General features: G+C 35.2%; 1 protein-coding gene across 1 annotated transcript; it reads left to right on the forward strand.

The window, feature by feature from the left end:
• Positions 1 to 8,748: 8,748 nt before the first annotated feature.
• Positions 8,749 to 10,000, forward strand: LOC105781949 (uncharacterized). Its single transcript, XM_012606464.2, has 2 exons — positions 8,749 to 9,041; positions 9,515 to 10,000. Exons 1-2 carry the CDS (start codon positions 8,798 to 8,800, stop codon positions 9,772 to 9,774), a joined length of 504 nt encoding a protein of 167 aa, XP_012461918.1. The 5' UTR covers positions 8,749 to 8,797; the 3' UTR covers positions 9,775 to 10,000.
• Positions 10,001 to 21,509: the final 11,509 nt, after the last annotated feature.

The raw sequence follows: 21,509 nt of genomic DNA on the forward strand, positions 1-21,509 counted from the left end.
ATATATAATTTTAATACTTATCAATAATTATTTAAATATTAAACTTACGAGTAATATAACATTCTTCAAAAGCGATAGAAATGAACTATATACAATTTAATTTTTATATAATTTAATATCAAAATAAAAAGCATCTAAATTAGATGTATATTAAAATAAATATTACTTGTTTATTTTTTTAAAGATTGCATATTTAAGTTTTATATGTTGTAATATATAATATTAAAAAATAAAAGAAGAATATCATATTATAAAATTAAAAGAAAGGATTGGCATGTGAAGGTAATGTTTACTTCACATATAGCGAATATGGCTGCAGATTCAATGGCAGCATTAGGAAGAAATATTCCTCTTGGTTTGGGAATTTATGATGTTCCCCCAAGATGACCGAGATAGATATTTTACAAGATAGTGTTGATGTACGACATAATTCCTTTTATGACTAAATGCATTTAACTTCCTTATCTACCAAAAACAAATTTAAAAAAAGGAGACGAGTTAGCCTGACTTATAATATAAGTAGACCCAATTTTTTGTTTAAACTCTTTTAAATATTAAATCGACTTTTGAATTTTATCGGATAACTTGATAAATATACAACAATTTTTATATATGTTAAAGTAAGGGCAATTTACCAATAAAAGCCCCTTTTTTTTCAAAAATTACCGAAATGGGCCCATTATTTTATTATTTACCGGAATGGTCCAAAAACTGCAAAATCGCGTCCACGTCAGCGCGATGTCAATGCACGCGCCAGGACATCGCGTCTACGTCAGCAACTCGCGCTGACGTGGACGCGATGTCCTGGCGCATGCACTAACATCGCGCTGACGTGGACGCGATTTCGTGGTTTTTCCCACGTTAGGTTTTTTTTGGCTTTTAGGGTTTATGGTTTAGGCTTTTTAGGGTTTTAAGGTCCTGGAAGAAATAATTTCGAGTTGACGTTTCTGATAAAATAATATAAAATCGCTTCTAGCAGGATGGTATTTGAGAAAAATTTGTGAAATCGCGCCCTTGTGGACGCGCTTTTGCTACAGTAGGTCACGGAAGAAATAATTATTTTTTTCACGTTTCTGAGCAAATAGTATAAAATCGGTTCTAGCAGGACGCTATTTAAAAAGAATTTGTGAAATTGCGGCCTTGTCAGCGCGCTTTTGCTACAGTAGGTCATGTAAGAAATAATTTTTTTTTGATGTTTCTGAGCAAATAATATAAAATCACTTATACTAGGATGCTATTTGAGAAGAATTTGTGAAATCGCGCCCTCGTGGACGCAATTTTGCTACAGTAGCATGTTTGGGCTGAGGCTATAAATTAGGCGGAAAATGTTCTCAGAATGCATAAGTCACAATAGAAACAATTTGGAGAGGCTAAGAAGGTTAGAGTTTCAAATATGAGTGAACGTATTAGTGCTGTTATTTACTACGATGGTGAGGTTTGCCACACCGAGAATGGTGTTGTTTTTTTGTCGGAGAATACGGTGCGACTGGTTTTTAACCAGAACATAGATTTGACAGAACTTCGTAAAAGGATTAGGCGTAAAATTTTTGGAATGACGCCAATGAAAGTTCTGTCTATCACATATCGATTTTGTTCTTCTGTTGATCCGGTTACATATGACTCGTTCGACATAAAAGGTGCTCGTAGCTTGGAGGCAATGGTGCAGACTCATCTTGCTAGTGGAGCAACTTATATTGAGTTATATGTACAATTTACATCGCCAACTGATGTACCAGTGACCGGTGTTCGAGATGTATACACCACCCCTGGCCGACACTCGGTCAGCGGGTTACAAAATACGGAACAGCCCATGTTCGATAGTGGTGTCGATTGTACATCCCCTGTAAGACACTCTGTCGGTGGATGGGACATGTACGCCGGTGGCTCGATGTTTGATGCTGGAAATACGTATTGGGGAGCGACATCAAGTTCTAGCGGGTGGCAACCTACATCTAATTGGGGACGTTATCAAATGCCCAGAAGAAGGGATATGTACTCCCTACGACGTCAACCGGTGAGGGGACCTCCTACACTACAGATGATTGTGGGTTAGAAGATAACTCGAATATGGATCCACCTCGAGAGCCCGGGCCGGATGGTGCAGAAGTTGGCTTATTTTCTGAACCGGAGCCTATTCCAACAGAGGCTGAAGATGCTGACAAGAGTTCAGATGAGGAAGAAAATCCACGATTCAGAGCATACTCACCTCCAGCCTACATGCATAATGTCGATCTATCAGCAGATAATGCGTTAGAGTTTCTAGATCTACCATATCGGTTGCGTGATCGTACAAGTTCGGGGGTAGATTTCGGTGAACTTGAAGTTGGTAATCAGTTTACCAACAAGGATAGTTTTATTGGTGCTTTGAAACAACATAGCATTAAAAACGGCGTTAATTACCATGTCGTTAAATCAAAATCTGATAAGTTTGAGGCGAAGTGTGCGGTGCAAGACGACACATGTTCATGGAAAATCTACGTCTCGTTAAGGAAAATGACAGGGTTGTGGGAGATAAAAAAAGTACAAAGGTCCACATACATGTCTTTGTAGAGTGCAGTATTGATATGTCTGAATAATACTTTTATTATGCAATTATTAATTATTTAATGTACTCCATTTGTAGGTGTTTCACAAGATCATCCGAAAATGGATTCAGCTATGTTAGCTAGCTTGATACTTCCCACGATAAAAGCAGATCCTAAGACTTCAGTGCCGGTGTTAATTACCAATATCCGTAGCCAAATAGGGTACATGCCCTCTTACCGCAAGGCTTGGATAGCTAAGCAAAAGGTGTTGGAGAAGATGCATAGTGGGTGGGACGCCTCATATAATGAAATATGGCAGTGGTGTCAGGTGCTAGAGAGATACGTCCCCGGTGCCATCACAGACCTTGAAACGGAACATGCGTACTACAACGACCGATTGCTACATCAATGCCAAGTGTTCAAACGCTTGTTTTGGACCTTTAAGCAATGCCGAGATGCATTTCCATACTGCAAGCCGTTGGTACAAATTGACGGTACATTCATGTTCGGTAGGTATACTCATCGGCTATTGCTTGCAGTGGCACAGGATGGCAGTGGGAGAATTCTTCCAATTGCTTTTGCAATAACACCGCGGGAGTCATCTGATGACTGGAATTTCTTTCTCTTTAGGTTAAGGAGGCATGTGTGTCCCCAACCTGATATATGTGTTATTTCAGATCGGGGCGCCAGTATACTAGCTGTATTTGATCGAGAGGGAAGCTTATGGCAGCGCACACACCATAGATATTGCCTAAGACACGTTGCTTGAACTACTACAAGCAATATCCATCTAAAATGACGACGACAAGTGACCAACATGGGTATTTAGTCTATATCTGTGTTATTTCGTTTGTCAATTTAAATTAGTTTTATTGGTAGAAGTGGTATAAATTATTCGTTATGATATTATATTGGCAGGGTATGAAATAAATAAAGATCATTTTCACGAGATGTAGGCAATTTTACGATCCCAAAATGACGAAGGGGCGGACTACCTTTGAAACATACGTTTCGAACAGTGGGCACAAGCATACGACGGCGGCCTACGATATGGCCATATGACGTCGAACCTGGCAGAATGCATAAATTCTGTTCTTAAAAGAACGCGCCATCTACCGATAACATCGGTTGTGCGATAGACATATTTTCGTTTGGCGGTGCTATTTCCAAAGCGACGACAAGTTATGCGAGCGGATCACGAGGAAGCCTTGTATGGTGCAGTAAGGTAGTTCAAGAAATTAACAAGGCCAAGGCGAGGGCAAACACCATGCACACAGTGTGTCACGATCGAGATAATTTATGGTTTTGCGTGACAGAGTTTGACAAACCGCACTAAGGTGTTGTTGGCGGGCAATATCGTGTACACTTGTGAAATAGGACATGTGACTGTGAGACGTTTGATGCACTTCGGTATCCATGCGCTCATGTTATTGCAGCTTGTCAGAAACTCCGTCTGGATCCAATGAGTTATGTGGACGAAGTGTACAAATTAGAAAACATGTACAACGTATGGAGACATGTTTTCCCACCGATCCCAGATGAACGTAAGTGGCCGCACGTATCTCTTGCTCCTTTTAAGCTGTTATCGGATAGAGAATTACGTCGCAAACCAAATGGTCGACCTTGCTCGACTAGAATACGTAACAATATAGATATCCGAGAAACAGCTAGTCAAACGAAGTTTTGCAGATGGTGTAGGAATCCAGGCCATACAAGTCGATCATGCCCTAATCGCAATAGTTGAATGTAATTGTAAAAAATTAAGTTTATGAAATTATTAATTGATAAATTGTATTAAGTCAAAAAATTGTATTAATGGTTAGTAAATTATTAAATTATATACAATTATTAATTGTTAGTACCAGTTAAAACATTTTTCCAAATTTAACATTATGTGAATGTAAAATTATTAAGTCAAAAATTGTATTAATGGTTAGTAAAATTATCAAATTATATACAATTATTAATTGTTAGTACCATCAAAACATTTTTCCAAATCTAACATTATGTGAATGTAAAATTATTAAGTCAAAAATTGTATTAATGGTTAGTAAAATTATCAAATTATGTAAAATTATTATTTGTTAGTACCGGTCAAAACATTTTCCAAATCTAACATTACGTTAAGGTTAGGGTTTTAATTGAATTAGGTTAGGGTTAGGGTTTTTAATTAAGGGTTTAGGGTTTTAATTGAATTAGGTTAAGGTTAGGGTTTTTAATTAAATTAGGCTAGGGTTTTAATTAAATTAGGTTAGAGTTTTTAATTTAAGGGTTTAGGGTTTTAATTGAATTAGGTTAGGGTTTTTAATTAAATTAGGCTAGGGTTTTTAATTTAAGGGTTTAGAGTTTTAAATTAAATTAGGTTAGGGTTTTTAATTAAATTAGGCTAGGGTTTTTATTACATGTCATAAACTTCTATTTTATTACATCAAATAATATCAAAATAACTTAAAAAAATTATATTTTTTACATAAAATAATATCAAAATATTCAAAATATTTGTACAAATAAATTAGGCTAGGCCATCAATGTCTATGCCCGAGGGATTCAGTGCCACATGGCGCCCGTCGACGGTTACACGCTGGATTCCTCATTTCTCTAGCTTTCGGTGGTGATTGTTCTTCCTCCGGCGGGGATTCTGGTTCTTCAGGTTCGGCAGCTGGTTGTCGGACTTGGGACGATGATCCACCTTCAAAGAATAGTGTATGTGGAGGTGTTTGCATCAGTAACGGCGACGGTGTTTGAAACCCATACGTTGGTGGGGATTGGTAAAAAGGAGAGCTTCCCGACGGCCCCCCTTGCGATCCCTCCTACGCCGCTGGCCTATACATCGGCGGTCCGATCGGCATAACAGGAAATAGAGCTGAACCGGGCATTTGGCTCCAACCTGCCATAAGACTCGGAAAAGGATACATATAAGGGTTAGGGTACATATAAGGGCTAGGAAACGCACCTGGCATCATCTGAAAAGGCGATTGCGTGGGTATCATGTGTTCAACTGCTGTGTCGGGTGACTGCATCGGTGCTCTCGTTGGGCCTGGTGATTGCATGGCCGCTGATGATGAGCCGGGTGAATGTCTGGGCCTCATTGAGGGGCTGCATTCGTCTTGTCGTCTTGGATTTAGAAGCTCGCGCCTTACCCTTTTGACACGTATTTGCCGCTACCTCTCCTCTGGCGTCAGTAAATACGGCTTGCCATGGATCCTAAACCATGGCATGTATTCTGGAACACACGATAACTCCGGAACGATGATTGGTTCTCGAGTAGGTAGATATTCATACCGATCTTCCCACATTTTCGTGTACTCAGACCAGTATCTCGGCCAATCCGTATTCAATTACCGAAGGTCGATTTTGTGTTGATCGTCAAACACCTCAGGATCCACCGGAATCGGTTGTCTACATCAAAACTGTCGTAGCACTCTGTCTGTCTGGTGCGGCTCCACAGTTGCGTAGTTGACCAACACGACTTTCACGGGCCAAGCTTGTGGATTTTGTAAAAACTCTTCCGGGATTACTGCCCGAATTACCGGATCCTCGTATGGTGTCCATTGAAACTATATGAACATGATAGAAATATTAGTTATATACATACATAATACTAAATACTAAATACTAAATATCAATCGAATAGCGAATGTATGGAAATATCTATTTGCAATAATACTTACTTTTGCTTCCGACCGTTGGTCCAATAGAAGCCGTATATCTTCAAGAAAGGACGGTAATCTAGTATAACTTGCCGGATGGTTCCACCTAATTATATACAAATTTTTAGCATACTTTTATTTTTAAAAATCTACATAATAATTGTATAATGTAATATAATAAAATTTACCTCGTTATGAGTAGGAATGTATATGGGTGGTTCACTCAAGGACGTAGAAATGGAAACTAAAACCGTGCCCATGACTGCAGTAGTGACAGGTAACCTCCGATGTTTGCTCTCCTCGGTCACGTCGCCCTGCACATCTGCCGATATAATGTTGCCAAGACGGCAGACCCCCAACTAAATTCACCGGCTGCTCTAAAATCAACGAGTTTTAGCAGCCATCTTAGATGTACGCGGCTCCGTGACGTGTCGGGCATCAGATAACCTCCAATTAATTGAAGAATGTATGCCCGAGCATATCGGATTCTTTCAATTTCGGTTGAATCTTCATCCGGATCAGGGAATGTGTCATGTAACCAGCTCATCTCGACCTTACCTCCCTCCATTTTCTCCGGAATAGCGCCCAAAAGGTCGTAGCACACCGCCTCCAAATTGCTAGATTGGGCAGACCTAGTGACTGGGTGCCCGTCCATCGGCAATCCCAACTGCAGACTAACATCTTCTAGAGTGATAGTGCACTCTCCACATGGAAGATGGAATGTGTGCGTCTCGGGTCTCCACCTCTCGATCAACGCACTGATCAGTTTTGGGTCCAACTTGCATCCCCGACCCACCGTCACCACGTGCCAAAAACCCGCTTCCCCCAGGTAGTTCTCTACCAACGGTGATGGAGGAGCATGCATATTCTGGATATTGCATTCCAATATCCGATCTACAACTTTTTATAACAAATAACAAATTAATAATTATCTAAAAATGCATAAACAAAAAATTCTTAAATAATATTTAAAAATTAAATTTAACACTTACTATTGTCATTTGTTCCACCGATATGTGATGCCTATCAAGACGAGTCAATGATACGGCCATTGATGAAATTGGACAAATTTTTACGATTTATAAAAATATAAAAAAATTTAAATTATTTTAAAAAAGGAAATTGAGAAGAAATTGAAATTAAATATGGATTTGAGAGAATTTTGGGAGGAAATTGAGAGGAAATTGAAATTAAATATAGATTTGAGAGAATTTTGGAAGGAAATTGAGAGAATTTTGGAAGGAAATTGAGAGAGGATTTGTTTGTGAAAAAATAAAAAGGGGTGGGGGTATTTATAGTTTTTTTTTTAAACCATTGGGGGGGCAACGGTCAAATTTTTGACCGTTAGGTACTGTTCACGCGCGGATGACATCACGTCCACGTCAACAACTCGCGCTGACGTGGACGTGATGTCCTGGTGCGTGCACTGACATCGCGCTGACGTGGATGCGATTTCCCAAAAAAGGACCATTCCGGTAAATAATAAAATAATAGACCCATTTTAATAATTTTTGAAAAAAAAGACTTTTATTGATAATTTGCCCTTAAAGTAAATATTAAAGAATTATTATATCGTTTACCCGCAAAAGCACATTGCGTGATTTACGATAACGAACTTTTCTACTATTAGATTATTGCCAAATATATAAATAAGTTGGAAAACAGGAAAAAATTTGGGGAAAATAAAATAGGTAAAAACGAATTGTTAGTCCTTATACTTGAACGAATTTTGAGATTTAGTCCCTAATTTAATATTTAATCATAAATTTAAAATTTAAATCATCTCAACTTATTCAATGCAAAAATCCTAGTTTAGTTGTTGGCATAGATTTTTTTTTTCTTTCAAAATTTGCCATCAATACATCCATGCAAATCATACTAACTTCTAAAGTAATATATTATGAAATTAGGGTGGGTTTGGATGAACGGTGCATTTATTTGTGGTTAGTGTAAAAACAGTGTTGGTGATGAGATTAGATACTGTAGTGTGAGACAAAAAATAAGCTAAACGCACCATACTGTACCCCACCACCTATTAAAATTTTTTTAAACAAATTTTCTAATATTAAATTTGGCACCTTAATCCAAGTCCATATAAATGATTTTTAAAAAAAAAATTATCTCTCATGTTTCTATTATAGAAAATAATGACCAAATATGTTTTCATTATTGAAAACAAAATTTTATTTCTATTTATCAAATATATTTTTTAACTTTTAAAAATAAAAATGAAAATAGAAAATATTTTCAAAAGTCAAAAGGAGCCTTAAATTTTACTTTTTCAAGTATAAAAAACGAAAATCTTAAATTTTATGGAAATACAAGGACCAACTGTGGATTTTGACCAATCAAAATTTTCTTTTAAAAGAAAGGAGAAAGTAACCATAAAGAAATGTGAATGACTTTTGAGAAAATGTCAAAATAAACCTCTAAATTTCCTTTATTTTTCAGTTTCTAAAAATTGTTGCCTACCAACGTTTGAAAAGGTTATTAATTTGGCAGTTTCACACTCTTCCTTTCCTTATAAATTCCCTGTCTGCTCATCCTCCAATTGCATCAAACAAACACCCAAGTTTCATACACTTTCTTTTGGGCCTTTAAAACTTGACTGTTTTTCCAAAAATGGGTTTCACATTTGCTCATCAAGGACTTGTTTTGGTGCTTGTTGCTTCTTCCATGGTGGGAGTAAGCTTAGCAAACAAGGAATGGGGGAGCTTGGGTTCCCATCCTCATCCTCATCATCCCCACAACCATACCAATGTCCCCAAAAGAATCATAGTTGGGGGATCCCAAAACTGGCATTTTGGTGTCAACTACACTGATTGGTCACTCAAAAATGGTCCCTTCTACATCAATGATACTCTAGGTAACTAAGACAATCCCAAACCTTCTTATTTCTGGAGTGTTTTTGGTTAAATTTTGATATCGTTCCCGCTGCTATACTCAAATTTTATCTTTAGTCTTTATATTTTAATTTTACATAATTTGGTCATCTATTTCTATACTATTATTAGCTAGTTCAAACAGTATTGTTAACTAATTCAAATAAGATGCTAACGTGGAGTATAAAATACAGGGACTTTTCTAAATTTGAGCATAGCAGGGACCAAAATCATAATTTGACATTTTTCTAAATTTGAGCATTACTTATGTTGACAATTTTTTTGTAGTGTTGGGAGGGATACTTTTTAAAAAAAAAACAATTAACATAAACTATTTAAATTAATTAATGATATTATAAAAATAGATGGATCAAATTCTAAATTTGAGGGACCAAAACTATAATTGAACCCCTTTTTTCTTTACTAGCATTGCTCAATGTTCGTAATTTTTGAGCAGTATTCAAATATGATCCACCAAGCAACACCACATTTCCTCACAGCGTCTACTTGCTACCCCACTTAAAGAGCTTCCTCAACTGCGACTTAAGAAAAGCTAAGATGATTGCCAACCCAACTCAGGGAAGTGGTAATGGGTTCGAGTTCGTGTTGAAAAAGTGGAAGCCCTACTATTTTGCTTGCGGTGAACGTAATGGCTTCCATTGCAAGGTTGGCCTCATGAAATTCGCCGTAGTATCGCCGCTCCGTCGCCGCCATTGATGGATCACTTAAGCCTTCAGGGTAGATGCAGTGCCTGTGTTTTTTCTTTCACTACCATTTTTGTTCACGATAACGTGTTGAATGTTGAGCCTCTCTTTTTTAATATTGTTCAATAAGTTAGAGGTTTGGGACCTTAGGGTTCAACTCTGGCCATGTTATTTTGTCTTTTTGCAGTAATTTGTGATTTCTTCTTTACAAAGAAATACCATGTTTTGTGTTTTGTTAACATCTTGTTTTGGTTTCAATTTATTTCGTTTGGGGATGTTTCATTTGTGTCTTGCAACATTCTTGACTTCACCCCATGTATGAGCTAACATTGATCCAAACGCTTGGAATTGGGTCTAATCGAAAATGTCAAGACCATTGACACTTATTTTGAGCAATGGGTAGAGCTTTCATCAAGTCTGTAGATAATACAGATTCAAACTCTTCCTCCTTTAATATTGGACCATTTTACCATTAAAGGCGCATTTCCAAATTTGTTTATGGAAATGGGTAAATTTTTTCATTATTTACTGGAAATGGCTGATTTTAGTAAAACGCGTCCACGTAAAAGTGTTTTTGGGAGAAATTTTAGCAAAACACGTCCTTGGAGAGCGATTTTGCCATGTCAGCACAAAATGTGCCTACGTGGACGCGCTTTGCTGACGTTACAAAATTGCTCCCCCTGGGACATGTTTTAGCCTGTGTTTTTTTTCCCAACAACTATTTAATTTTTTGACCGTTGGGGGTCCAACGGTAAAAAAAAAAATCCTATAAAACCCCCTCCTATTTTTTCACACATTATTTCTTCAATTTTCTCTAAAATTTCTCTCTAAATTTCTCAAAGCTCTCTTTAATTTTGGAAAAAAAGCTCACTTTAATTTTTTTTTGAATTGGTATTTTTTAATAATTTCAAAAATATTTGGTCGTGTTAACAATGACCGGGGAATTAATTTGTCTCGATCATGAACATATCTCTGTTGAACAAATGAAAATGGTAAGGGTTAATTTTAATTTTTCAATATTATTTAATATTTTTTCATTTATGTAATTTTAATTAATTTTTATTTTATAATTTTTTATAACATTCTGTAGATCGGGTGTTACAATACTATATTCATAATATGTCTGGTCCTCCATCACCGTTGATAGAGAATTACTTGCAGGAAATGGGTTTCTGGCACATGGCCACTATAGGCCGGGGGTGCAAGTTGGACCCGAAACTCATCAGCGCGTTGATAGAGAGGTGGAGACCCGAGACGCACACATTTTATCTTCCATGCGGAGAGTGTACCATCACTTTGGAGGACGTATAGTTACAATTGAGATTGCTGATGGATGGGTCCGCACTCACCGAGTCCGTTCAATCTGCTGAATGGGGAGTCGTATGTTACGATCTTTTGGGTGCGATCCCGAATAATATTTACAGAGGTTGATCGATATGGGCTGGTTACGAGACACATTCCCATTCCCGGAGCTGGGGAATGATTCGACTGAAGTAGAAAGAATTCGATATGCTCGGACATACATTCTTGAGATGATTGGAGGTTGTCCAATGTCAGACTTGTATGCTAAAAATTTATATTAGATTTTACAATTATTACATAGATTTAAAATATAATTGTATGCTAAAAATTTATTTAATTAGGTGGAACCATTCGGCGAGTTATGTTGGAATACCTATCGCTCTTGAAAATATACGACTTCTATTAGACCAACGGTCGAAAGTGCAAGTAAGATTAAATAAAATATATATACATAAAATAGTCGTTCCATGTTTAATATTTAGTATTATGTATATAACTAATATTTTTATCATGTTCATATAGTTTCAAGGGACACCATACGAGGATCTAGAAATTTGGGCAATAATTTTGGATGAATTCTTTCAAAATCTAAACATTTGGCATGTGAAAGTCCCATTGGTCAACTATGCTACCGTGGAGATGCATCAGATGGATAGAGTATTGTGACAATTTAGATTTCAAGAACCGATTCTCATGTCACCTGAGGTGCTCGATGATGAGCACAAAATTGACTTACGGCAATCGAATATGAATTGACAGGTGTTCTAGTTGGAATATATCGAAATGTGGGAAATTTGGTATAATCATATACCTATTCGGGAACCGATCATCGTTCCAGAGTTAGCGTGCGCGCTGGATTACATGCCATGATTTAGGATCTATGGCAAACCATATTTATTGTCAGAAGAGCAAAAGCGTCGGTAAATTTGTGTCGGAAAGGAACAACGGGGCCCTTTAAATCTAAGGAGAAGGGATGACGGCACGAGCCCATCAACAGAGCCCTCACAATCACTGGGCCCAACGCCTCAACCGATGACACCCACATCATAACCTCTTCAGATTATGCCAGGTGCGTATCCTAGCCCTTATATGTTTCCTTTTCCCAGCCCTATGCTAGGTTGAAATCCATGGCCCGGTGCATCTCATTTCCTAATGACTCTGACTCAACCGACGATATATAAGCCGCCGTCGCAGGAGGGATTGCACGAGGCATCGTTAGGGAGCTCTTCTCATTACCAATCTTCATTGCCTTATAGGATTCAAACACCTCCGCTGTGGGTGATGCAAACGCCTCTGCATTCTTTATTCTATCAAGGTGGGTCATCCTCCCACAACCACAACCCTAGCCGGAGCAACCACAGCCCCCGTCGGAAGCTGAACCAAGGAGAAATCCAGCGTGTAACCATCGACGACCCCCATGTGGCACTGATTCTGACCGACACCAACTTTAATTTTTTAATATATTTGTACAAACTATTTTAATATTGTTTCATTTAATAAAATAAAAGTTATTTTTAATATTTTAATAGTAATTTATTTTTTATATTTTTAATAAAATAGAAATAATACAACATAGTTTTATTACAACAACTATCAACTATTTCGATTTGGGCATGATCGAATTGTATGACCTGGTTCCTACACCATCCGCACAACTTATGTTGGTTCGTTCTTTCCCGGATATCCATATTGTTACGTATTCTACTCGAGTAAGGTCAACCTTTTGGTTTGCAATGCAATTCTCTATCCGGTAACAACTTAAATGGAGCAAGTGATACAGACAACCACTTACGTTCATCTGGGACCGGTGGAAATACGTGTCTCCACACATTGTACATGTATTTTATTTTATACACTTCGTTGATATATCTCATGAGATCCAAGCAGAGATTCTGACAAGCTGCAATTGTATGAGCGCATGGATAATGAAGTGCGTCAAACGTTCCACAGTTGCAAGTCCTATTTCTCAGGTGTACACGATATTGCCTGCTTGTAATACCTTGGTTTGGTCTGTCAAACTCCGTCACACGAAACCATAGGTTGTCGCGATCGTGACACACCATGTGCATGGTGTTTGCCTGCACATTCGCATTGTTAATTTCTTGCAATACCTTTCGGCACCATACATGGCCTCCCTACATTTGACATTTATAACTCACTGCTCGCTTTGGAAATAGTATCGCTAAATGAAATATGTCTCTCACACAATCGAGGTTATCGGTAAATGACGCGTTCCTTTTAGAATAAAATTTATGCATTCAGGCATATTTGAGGTCATATGACCATATCGTAGGCCGCCATCGTATGCTTGTATCCACTGTTTGAAAGGTATGTTACAGAGGTAGTCTGCGCCTTGTTCGTTAACTGAACGCAAAATCACCAACATCTCATGAAAACGGTCCTTATTGATCTCGTACCCTACCAATATAAGTTGATAGCGAAAATTAAAATCCACTCTTCTATTCAGAATAAATTAAATATTACAAAAAAAATTATATTAATAGAGATCAAATACCCATGTTGGTCACTTGCCGTCGTTCAGTGGTAGACCGGTATTGCCCATAGTAGTTGGATGCAATGTGCCTTAGAAAATACCGATAGTGTGTGCGATCCCATAGGCTTCCCTGTCACTCAATTGCGGCTAGTATTCCAATGCCTCAATCTGATATAACGTAGATATCAAGTTAGGGGCAGATATACCTCATTAACCTAGAAATAAATAAATCACAGTCATCACCTGACTCTCCCAGTGTTATTGCAAACGCAATTAGAAGGATTCTCCCACCGCTATCCTGTGCCATAGCTAGAAATAGCTGATGGGTATATGTACCATACATAAAGGTATCGCCAATTTGTACCAATGACTTGCAGTACAAAAATGTATCCCACAATTACTTAAAGCTCTAGATCAGACACTTGAACACTTGACATCCACGGAGCAATCGGTCGATGTAGTACAAAAGTGTCGTTTCAAGGTCTGTTATGCAACCTGAGACGTACCTCTCTAGCTCCTGACACCACTGCCACACCTCATTATATGAAGCTTCACACCTACTATACATCTTTTTTAACGCCTTCTGCTTAGCTATCCAAGCTTTATGGTAAGAGGGCGTGTACCTCAATTGGCTACGAATATTGGCAATTAAGACCGATAATGAAGTCCTGGGATCTGCCCTCACCGTCGGTAGTATTAAGCTAGCTAACATATCTGAATCAATCTTAGGATGATCTTGTGAAACACCTGCCAACGAAGTACGTTAAATAATGTAACATTATGTAATAACAGTATTATTCAAAAACCCTAAACACCCAGCGATACTGTACTAGCAACACATGTATGTGGACCTTTGTACTTTTTTATCTCCTACAAGCCTGTCTTTTTCCAAACCAAAATCATGATTTTCCATGAACATGTACCGTCTTGCACTGCATACTTGGCCCCGAACTTCTCAGATTTAGATTTAACCACGTTCATGATGCTATGTTATTTCAATGCACCAAGGAAACTATCCTTACTGGAAAACTCCTTACCAACTTCTAATTCACCCGAATCTAATGAGGAACTTGTACGGTCACGCCGTCTGTGTGGTAGATCTAAAAACTCCAACGCATAATCTGCCGATAGATCGACATTATGCATATGGGCTGAAGGTGAGTACGCCCTGAATCGCGGATCTTCTTCTTCATCTGAACCCCATTCAACATCTTAAGGTTCAGTTGGAATAAGCTTTAGTTCAGAAAATAGTGCAACTTCTGCACCATCAGGGCCGGGCTCTTGAGGTGGATCCACATTAGACTCATCATCCAACCCACCATCATCTGCAACATATTAGGTCCCTTCGTCGGTAGACGTCGTAGGGAGTATATCATCCCTTCTTATGGATGTTTCATAACATCCCCAATCAAATGTGAATTGACAACCACTAGAAATTGATGTCATTCCCTAGTAAGTATTTCTAGCATCAAACATCGACCCATCGAGGTGCATGTCCCATCCACTAATCGAGTGTTGTACAGGGGTTGTGTATTCCATACTGCTACCAAACACGGGCGCTTCCGTGTTCTGCTTCCCACTAACGGAGTGTCAGGCAGGGGTCGTGTATTCCTTTCAAACAGCAGTAGATGTTGAAGTCGCAAATGCTCCATTTGGCGATGAAAATTGTACATATAACTCAAGATAAGGTGATTTACTAGCGAGATGACTCTGCACCATAGTTTCCAAGCTACGACCACCTTTGATATCAAATGAGTCATATGTCACGGGATTAACCGAAGCATAAAATTGATACTTGACAAACAAAACTCTTATTGGCGTCGTTTTGAAGATTTTTCGCCTAATTCTTTTACGAAGTTCTGTCAAATCTATGTTCTGGTTAAAAATAGTGAAGTTGTGTTTTTTGATAAAAAAATGTCGTTCTCGGTGTCACGGACCTTATTATCATAGTAAATAACAACACTAATACGTTCATTTATCTTCAATTTTTATTCTACTTAGCCTCAATTTTTCTTGCTGTAACTTATGCAACATGAGAATGAATTTTGACTCATTTATAGTCTAAGGCCAAACATGAACTACTGTAGAAAAAGAGAGTCCATGTGGAAGCTTTTTTTAGTAATTTTGCTGACAGTACATCCTGCTTGAAGCATATTTGACACTATTTATTCAGAACCGTCTTCTCAAAATTATTTTTTAGGAACTATTGTAGAAAAAGAGCGTCCACGTAGGAGCTTTTTTATATAATTTTACTGACAGTGCATCCTCTTGAAGCTTTTTCTACATTATTTTTTCAAAAACTACTGTAGAAAAAAAACAAAAGTTTTTATATTGTCAATATAATTTTCCCTAAACCCTAAACACAAAATTATTTTAAAAAATGAAACCTTAATTTAATTTATTTATTTAAAACCTCAAAAACGTAATTTAATTAATTATTTTTAACAAAACCCTAAACCCTAAACCTATCAAAAACCTAAAAACCCTAGGGACTAAACATGCAAAAAGCCCTAACCCTAGAAAAACATGGGCTAAAACGCGTCCCTGGGGGAGCGATTTTGCCATGTCAGCAAAGTGGGTCCACTAGGCATGTTTTGTGTTGACATGACAAAATCGCTCCCGTAGGGATGCGTTTTGCTGAAATTTCCCCCAAAAACGCTCCTACGTGGACGCGTTTTGCTAAAATCGGCCCTTTCTGGTAAATAATGAAAAAATTGGCCCATTTTCGTAAATAAAGTTGGAAATGGGCCTTTAATGATAAAAAATGTTTAAAATGACTCGCAAATTTTTGAAGATTGTGAGTTTGAATGGATTAAGGCACCTAATGCCCTCGGATGAGTATAAATATAAATAATTTAAGATTTGGGGTTAAGAGTAAATTATAAAATGAGCTTATATTGAGAAGTTAGTTCATCTACTTTAATTTTTCAGAATTTGATTCTTGTACTTTACTTTATGAGAATTGAACAATTAGTCCAATTGGATGGCATTGTTGAACCTTGCCATTAAATGTGACATAGAAATCAACAATTCAATAATTTATATGCAGTTAATTACAAAATCAACAATTTAAATTCATATATTTATCAACAATCTAATTAACTTCTCGATTTTTATAAAGTGAAAAGGACAAATATTGAGAAATTAAAGTAAAAGAAAGTAAATACTAAAATCCAATGAGAGTCAAAATTAAAATATTTCAAAAAGAAAATAGATTATTAAATATATTGGTATTTGTCTAATAACAAAGTTATATACTTTGGGGGGTTGAATATAATCAAAAGTACTTAAACGATGAGGTAAAGAATGTTGAGATTCACCTAACTTCTTTAATTCCCACCTAAAGCCAAAAGCCATTCAATAAAAAAAATTCATCTGGATTGACAGATGAAATTGATTGAATGAGAAAATTTCAAGAATATTTTAATTTAATGAGAATTAATATAATATAGGGTTATCTTTATCTTAATATATTATCTCGGTCTCAACAATATTATATTCAGATCGTAAAATAGTTGAGAATACTTGTGGTTATATACCCCAAAAAATTTATCTTTAGTAATAAGATTATTTTTAGTACATTATTGAATATGTTATAGTATTCTATTATTTGATTTATTTCGTTAGGATATAAGATTATATTTGGTTCATCTGGTTGGAATGTAACAATCGTCCTTGTACTATACTTTGGATTGCATTTTGGTCCCTCCATCGGAAAAATGAGTATAACGGTTCCTATATGTTGGAAAAAAATAGTCCGTCCATTAAAATTGTGCTGTCAAATGCTTATTTTGGTGTTTTTTGTATAAGATATAATAATAAATTTAAGTATAAGGTATAATAATAAATTTAACTCTTAACCTTTCCTACTCTTTTTATTTGAAGCAAATCTTCCTTCAATCTTTCATTTCGATGTGACACTATTTTATCTAATATATCATGTTAAAATTATACTTAAATACAATACAAAATATTTTTAAAATAAGTTAAAACATGAAAATTAGTGTAACATTTTGAGGTTTGGGATTAGTATCAACCAAATATATTTGTACATGAAAACATCTATTTATCAATATTCTTAATAATATTTTCTAAAAAAATCAATATTCTTAAAATTCTCAATTGTACACAATTGAGTTTTTATCGCTTGATTCGCCTATGATTCAACTATATATCAATAATTGAAGTATATATCAGTTGTATTTATATATAATAAACGTGTGCGTACCTTTAACTCGGTTACAACAAACCCATCATTAATCAGATTTAATTTTATAGGGTGCGACTCGCATTTATCGAAAAGTTTACAAACATTTAAGACAACAATCAACGATCAGTAGGAGAAGGACCAAAATAGGCCTGGCGTCATGACGAGCAGGTAGGGCTCGTCGAGACAACGCGATGTAAAGCCCAGACAAATCTGGCATTGACGTCGTGACGAGGAGAGTCGGCACGTCACGACATGCTCTCCTATTTGGTAACTGCGTTATAGACTTCAATCGGGGTTGCTTCTTCCAGCTGGACTCTAATTATTTTAGGAATATTTTAGTATGATTAGAACTTTAATCTAAGTCTATTTAAAGGGGACATTGTATTCCTGTTTTGACACGTCAATCAGTAAGGGCTTTTCTTGAGGGCGGTAAGATGTAGCCGTAGATTAGTTTTGGTGAGAATTTTCGTGGTAACTATGGAGAGAATTTTGTTTCGGAGTGAGGGCTTTGTTTTTGGGGTCTGGGTGATGTACGTTTAGTACATTTAAGATTATTCTCTCCATATTTTACTTTCATTTGTTTACTCATTTAGTGAAAAGCCAAAGCCTCCTTTGTCCGAGGTTTTTATCATCTTCGGAAGAGTTTTTCACGTAAAATATTTGTGTGATCATTCTTCTCTATTTTACTTATTCATTTATACAGGTCAATCTCCAACAAATTTATCTGTGTGTAAATCTAAATTCAAGCTTTATAAACTTAGTCGTCAATTTTGTGGAACTCATTGATGAAAAAGAAAACATAAGAACAACGTTGAATTTTAGTTCACATTTTTTATTTTTTTAAATTTTATTATTTTGTGATTACTTAGGTATGTATAATTCGATCTTAAATCAATATTAAATGATTTAAATTTCGTTTCAATTAAAATTTTGATAGGTTTCAACCATTTTTATCTATTTTAACTAATATTGTATGAACTTTTAATATTTTATACTGAAATTTCATATTTAAGGAATTTTTTAGATGCAAGTTACTTAAGCTTTTATTTGGTTACCAATTAAAATTTAAACGAAAAATATTATCGTAAGTTTTATTTAGACAAAGTTATAAAGTAAGGTGGGTGAAAATAATTATGTAATATATTTAATTAAAATTGACTTGAAAATTAAATAATACTTTAGTTGAAATGGTAAAGTTAAAGAGAGCAAATGTTATGATATCTTGGGACCTTGATAGCATAACCTTTTGTAAAATTAGAGTCCAAGTTACATTTCAATCAGAGACCGTATAATCACCGTTGGACCTTGAGTTGCAACGCGATTCAGTTTTTCGGGTGATGGCTCCATGCTCACATGCCAGATGAAATTCGTAGGTCACCCAAAGTCACAACACCACCGTAAATTCAAACATACCTTAAAATAATAATAATAATGTCTATCTCAAATACGGGAAAAAGATAAATTTACAAGCTTCTAATTTCAAACCGTAAGAAAATAAATTAGTAAAGTGAAAACGCATCGCGTTTTTATGAAATAAAAGAAAACGCATTCTACAGGACGCGTTTTCCTTACTAGATCAATGAAAACATGCCTTATAAGACACATTTTTTCTTTTTCTCTTCAAAAATAGCGTAAATAGGAAAATTTTCAAAAAAAAAAACTAGTTTCTTCATTGATACTTTTTCAACATATTTACATAATTTTGCCCTATTATTTGTCTTATGAAATCAAGCTATTCTTCCCAAATGGATTTGGAAATATGCCATTGATGCCAACTCTCTCTTACGCAGAATAGTCATTTCAAAATAGGGAGTTAATCTTTAAAGTGGTTGCCATGACAGATGAAAAAGTTAAAATTTTGTTAATTTTGTTGACGTGACATTTATGTGAAAATTCATATATATGTGAATTTCTTAAAAATTTTAAAATATATTTTAATTTTTATACTTTTTCTTTTCTAATTTTTAAATTATTTTTTAAAATTTTTATATTTAAAAATTAATTGATCTTTAATGTAACAATCAATAGTCAACAAAGTTAACAAATGTCAATTCTTTCATCCATTTTGGGAGATTTAACAAGTAGTGCAAGTTTAAAAGTTAAAAGAAGTGAAAAATTAAATGAAGAGCTAAAATGATTTTTTATAAAGTTAGAGAATTAAATAAGTTATTTTACCCTATGTAAAAGTAAAATTAATTACTAGTTTATTAATTATTATGTTCAAGACAAAAATATTTATAATTAATAAAAATTAATTACTAGTAATTAATTTAAATAGTCCTTAAAATATAAAAATAACAAAAATAAATCCTTTTCAAATTTTATTCTTTTTAAAAATAATAAACTCAAAAATTATATGAGGAAAATTCTTGAGGGATATATTTGGATAATTTAAATAAGAAATTTTTATATTTTATTATTTTAAAAGGATAATAATTTTTTTAAAAATTTATTCTTATATTTTAAGGGTTATTTAAATTTAATTTTAAAATGGAGTATGCCTAATATGTAAATAGACATTTAATTGGTGTCCAACAGGAATGGCGTCACTCCTATTTTTTTATCTAGTTTAAAAATGATAATTGCTTCATCAGGTGTTTGAACGTTTTATATAATTATTCTTCAGTCCGATGTCACCAATAGTAATGATGTCACCCAAAATATATATATTTTAAAAACTACCGATGACAATAAGTCACCGACATTTACCGTTTAAAATGAGTTTCAAAATAAGTTATTTTTATAAATAATTAAAAGTTTGGGGTATTTTTAATAAAAAAGCCTAAGTTTGATGAATGGCGTAAGCCATTATGTAGGTCTACTTAATACGAAAACGAGGGCTAGGTTTTGTTGGCCGAAAGGAAAGTACCTTTTGGGTTTTGCTTTGCCCAAATGCTAGCAAAGTCTTTGCATGCATTTGTTTGATTGGAAAAGTGAGAAATAGATGAACATGGTAAGCACAAATTCTAGACATTACCATATCACCTATAAAATTTGGTTATCGTTTTATATGCTATGCCTAGAACAAAGCCTTCCTCTTTGGCCACAAAATAGGCACTACTTTTTAGTTATTAAATTATTAAATTTGAATACTTTCTCAAATTTAATTACAATTAGTATTCCTGATCTAAGTTTAATTTCTATTGTGCAGAATCTATTATATGGTAAATATAGAGTATATTTTTAAATTTATGGGAAATTTTTTAAGGATCCTGAATTAAGAGGAAAGAAAATAAAAGAATTTTATTAAGACATATTTAATAAAACACACTTAATATTTTTATTGAAAGATTTTCAATGATCACAACTGAAAATTCTTTCTCCTTATATAGAGAAATCTTAGTCTTCTTGAAGATAAGAAGAAATCATCTGACTTACTATCGACACTCTATTATTTTTACAGTACTTTATTAAAGTATGAGATAAAAGGTATCTCATAGTCCATGACTCAAAAAATAAAAGACAAAGGTACATAGTACATGACTCATAATCTCATATATAAACAAGACCTAGAACAAGGCCTAAAACAAGATAAATTTCTAACAACGCCGTGATTAACACGACCTGAATCAAATCATATCTTAGTAAAGAGAAAGGGTTATTTTAATTTTTGTTTATAAAAAAAAATCTTGTTCATTGAGGGCCCTAGTAGGAGGTATTGAATAATAACTTGAAGTCAAATCCTGCACGCTTCCCATTTCTGTGTATTGAATTGGCTGTAATTTTCAGAGAAAAATATACT

The sequence above is a fragment of the Gossypium raimondii genome, chromosome 13 (assembly GCF_025698545.1).
Source record: "Gossypium raimondii isolate GPD5lz chromosome 13, ASM2569854v1, whole genome shotgun sequence".
Taxonomy (NCBI): Eukaryota; Viridiplantae; Streptophyta; class Magnoliopsida; order Malvales; family Malvaceae; genus Gossypium; species Gossypium raimondii.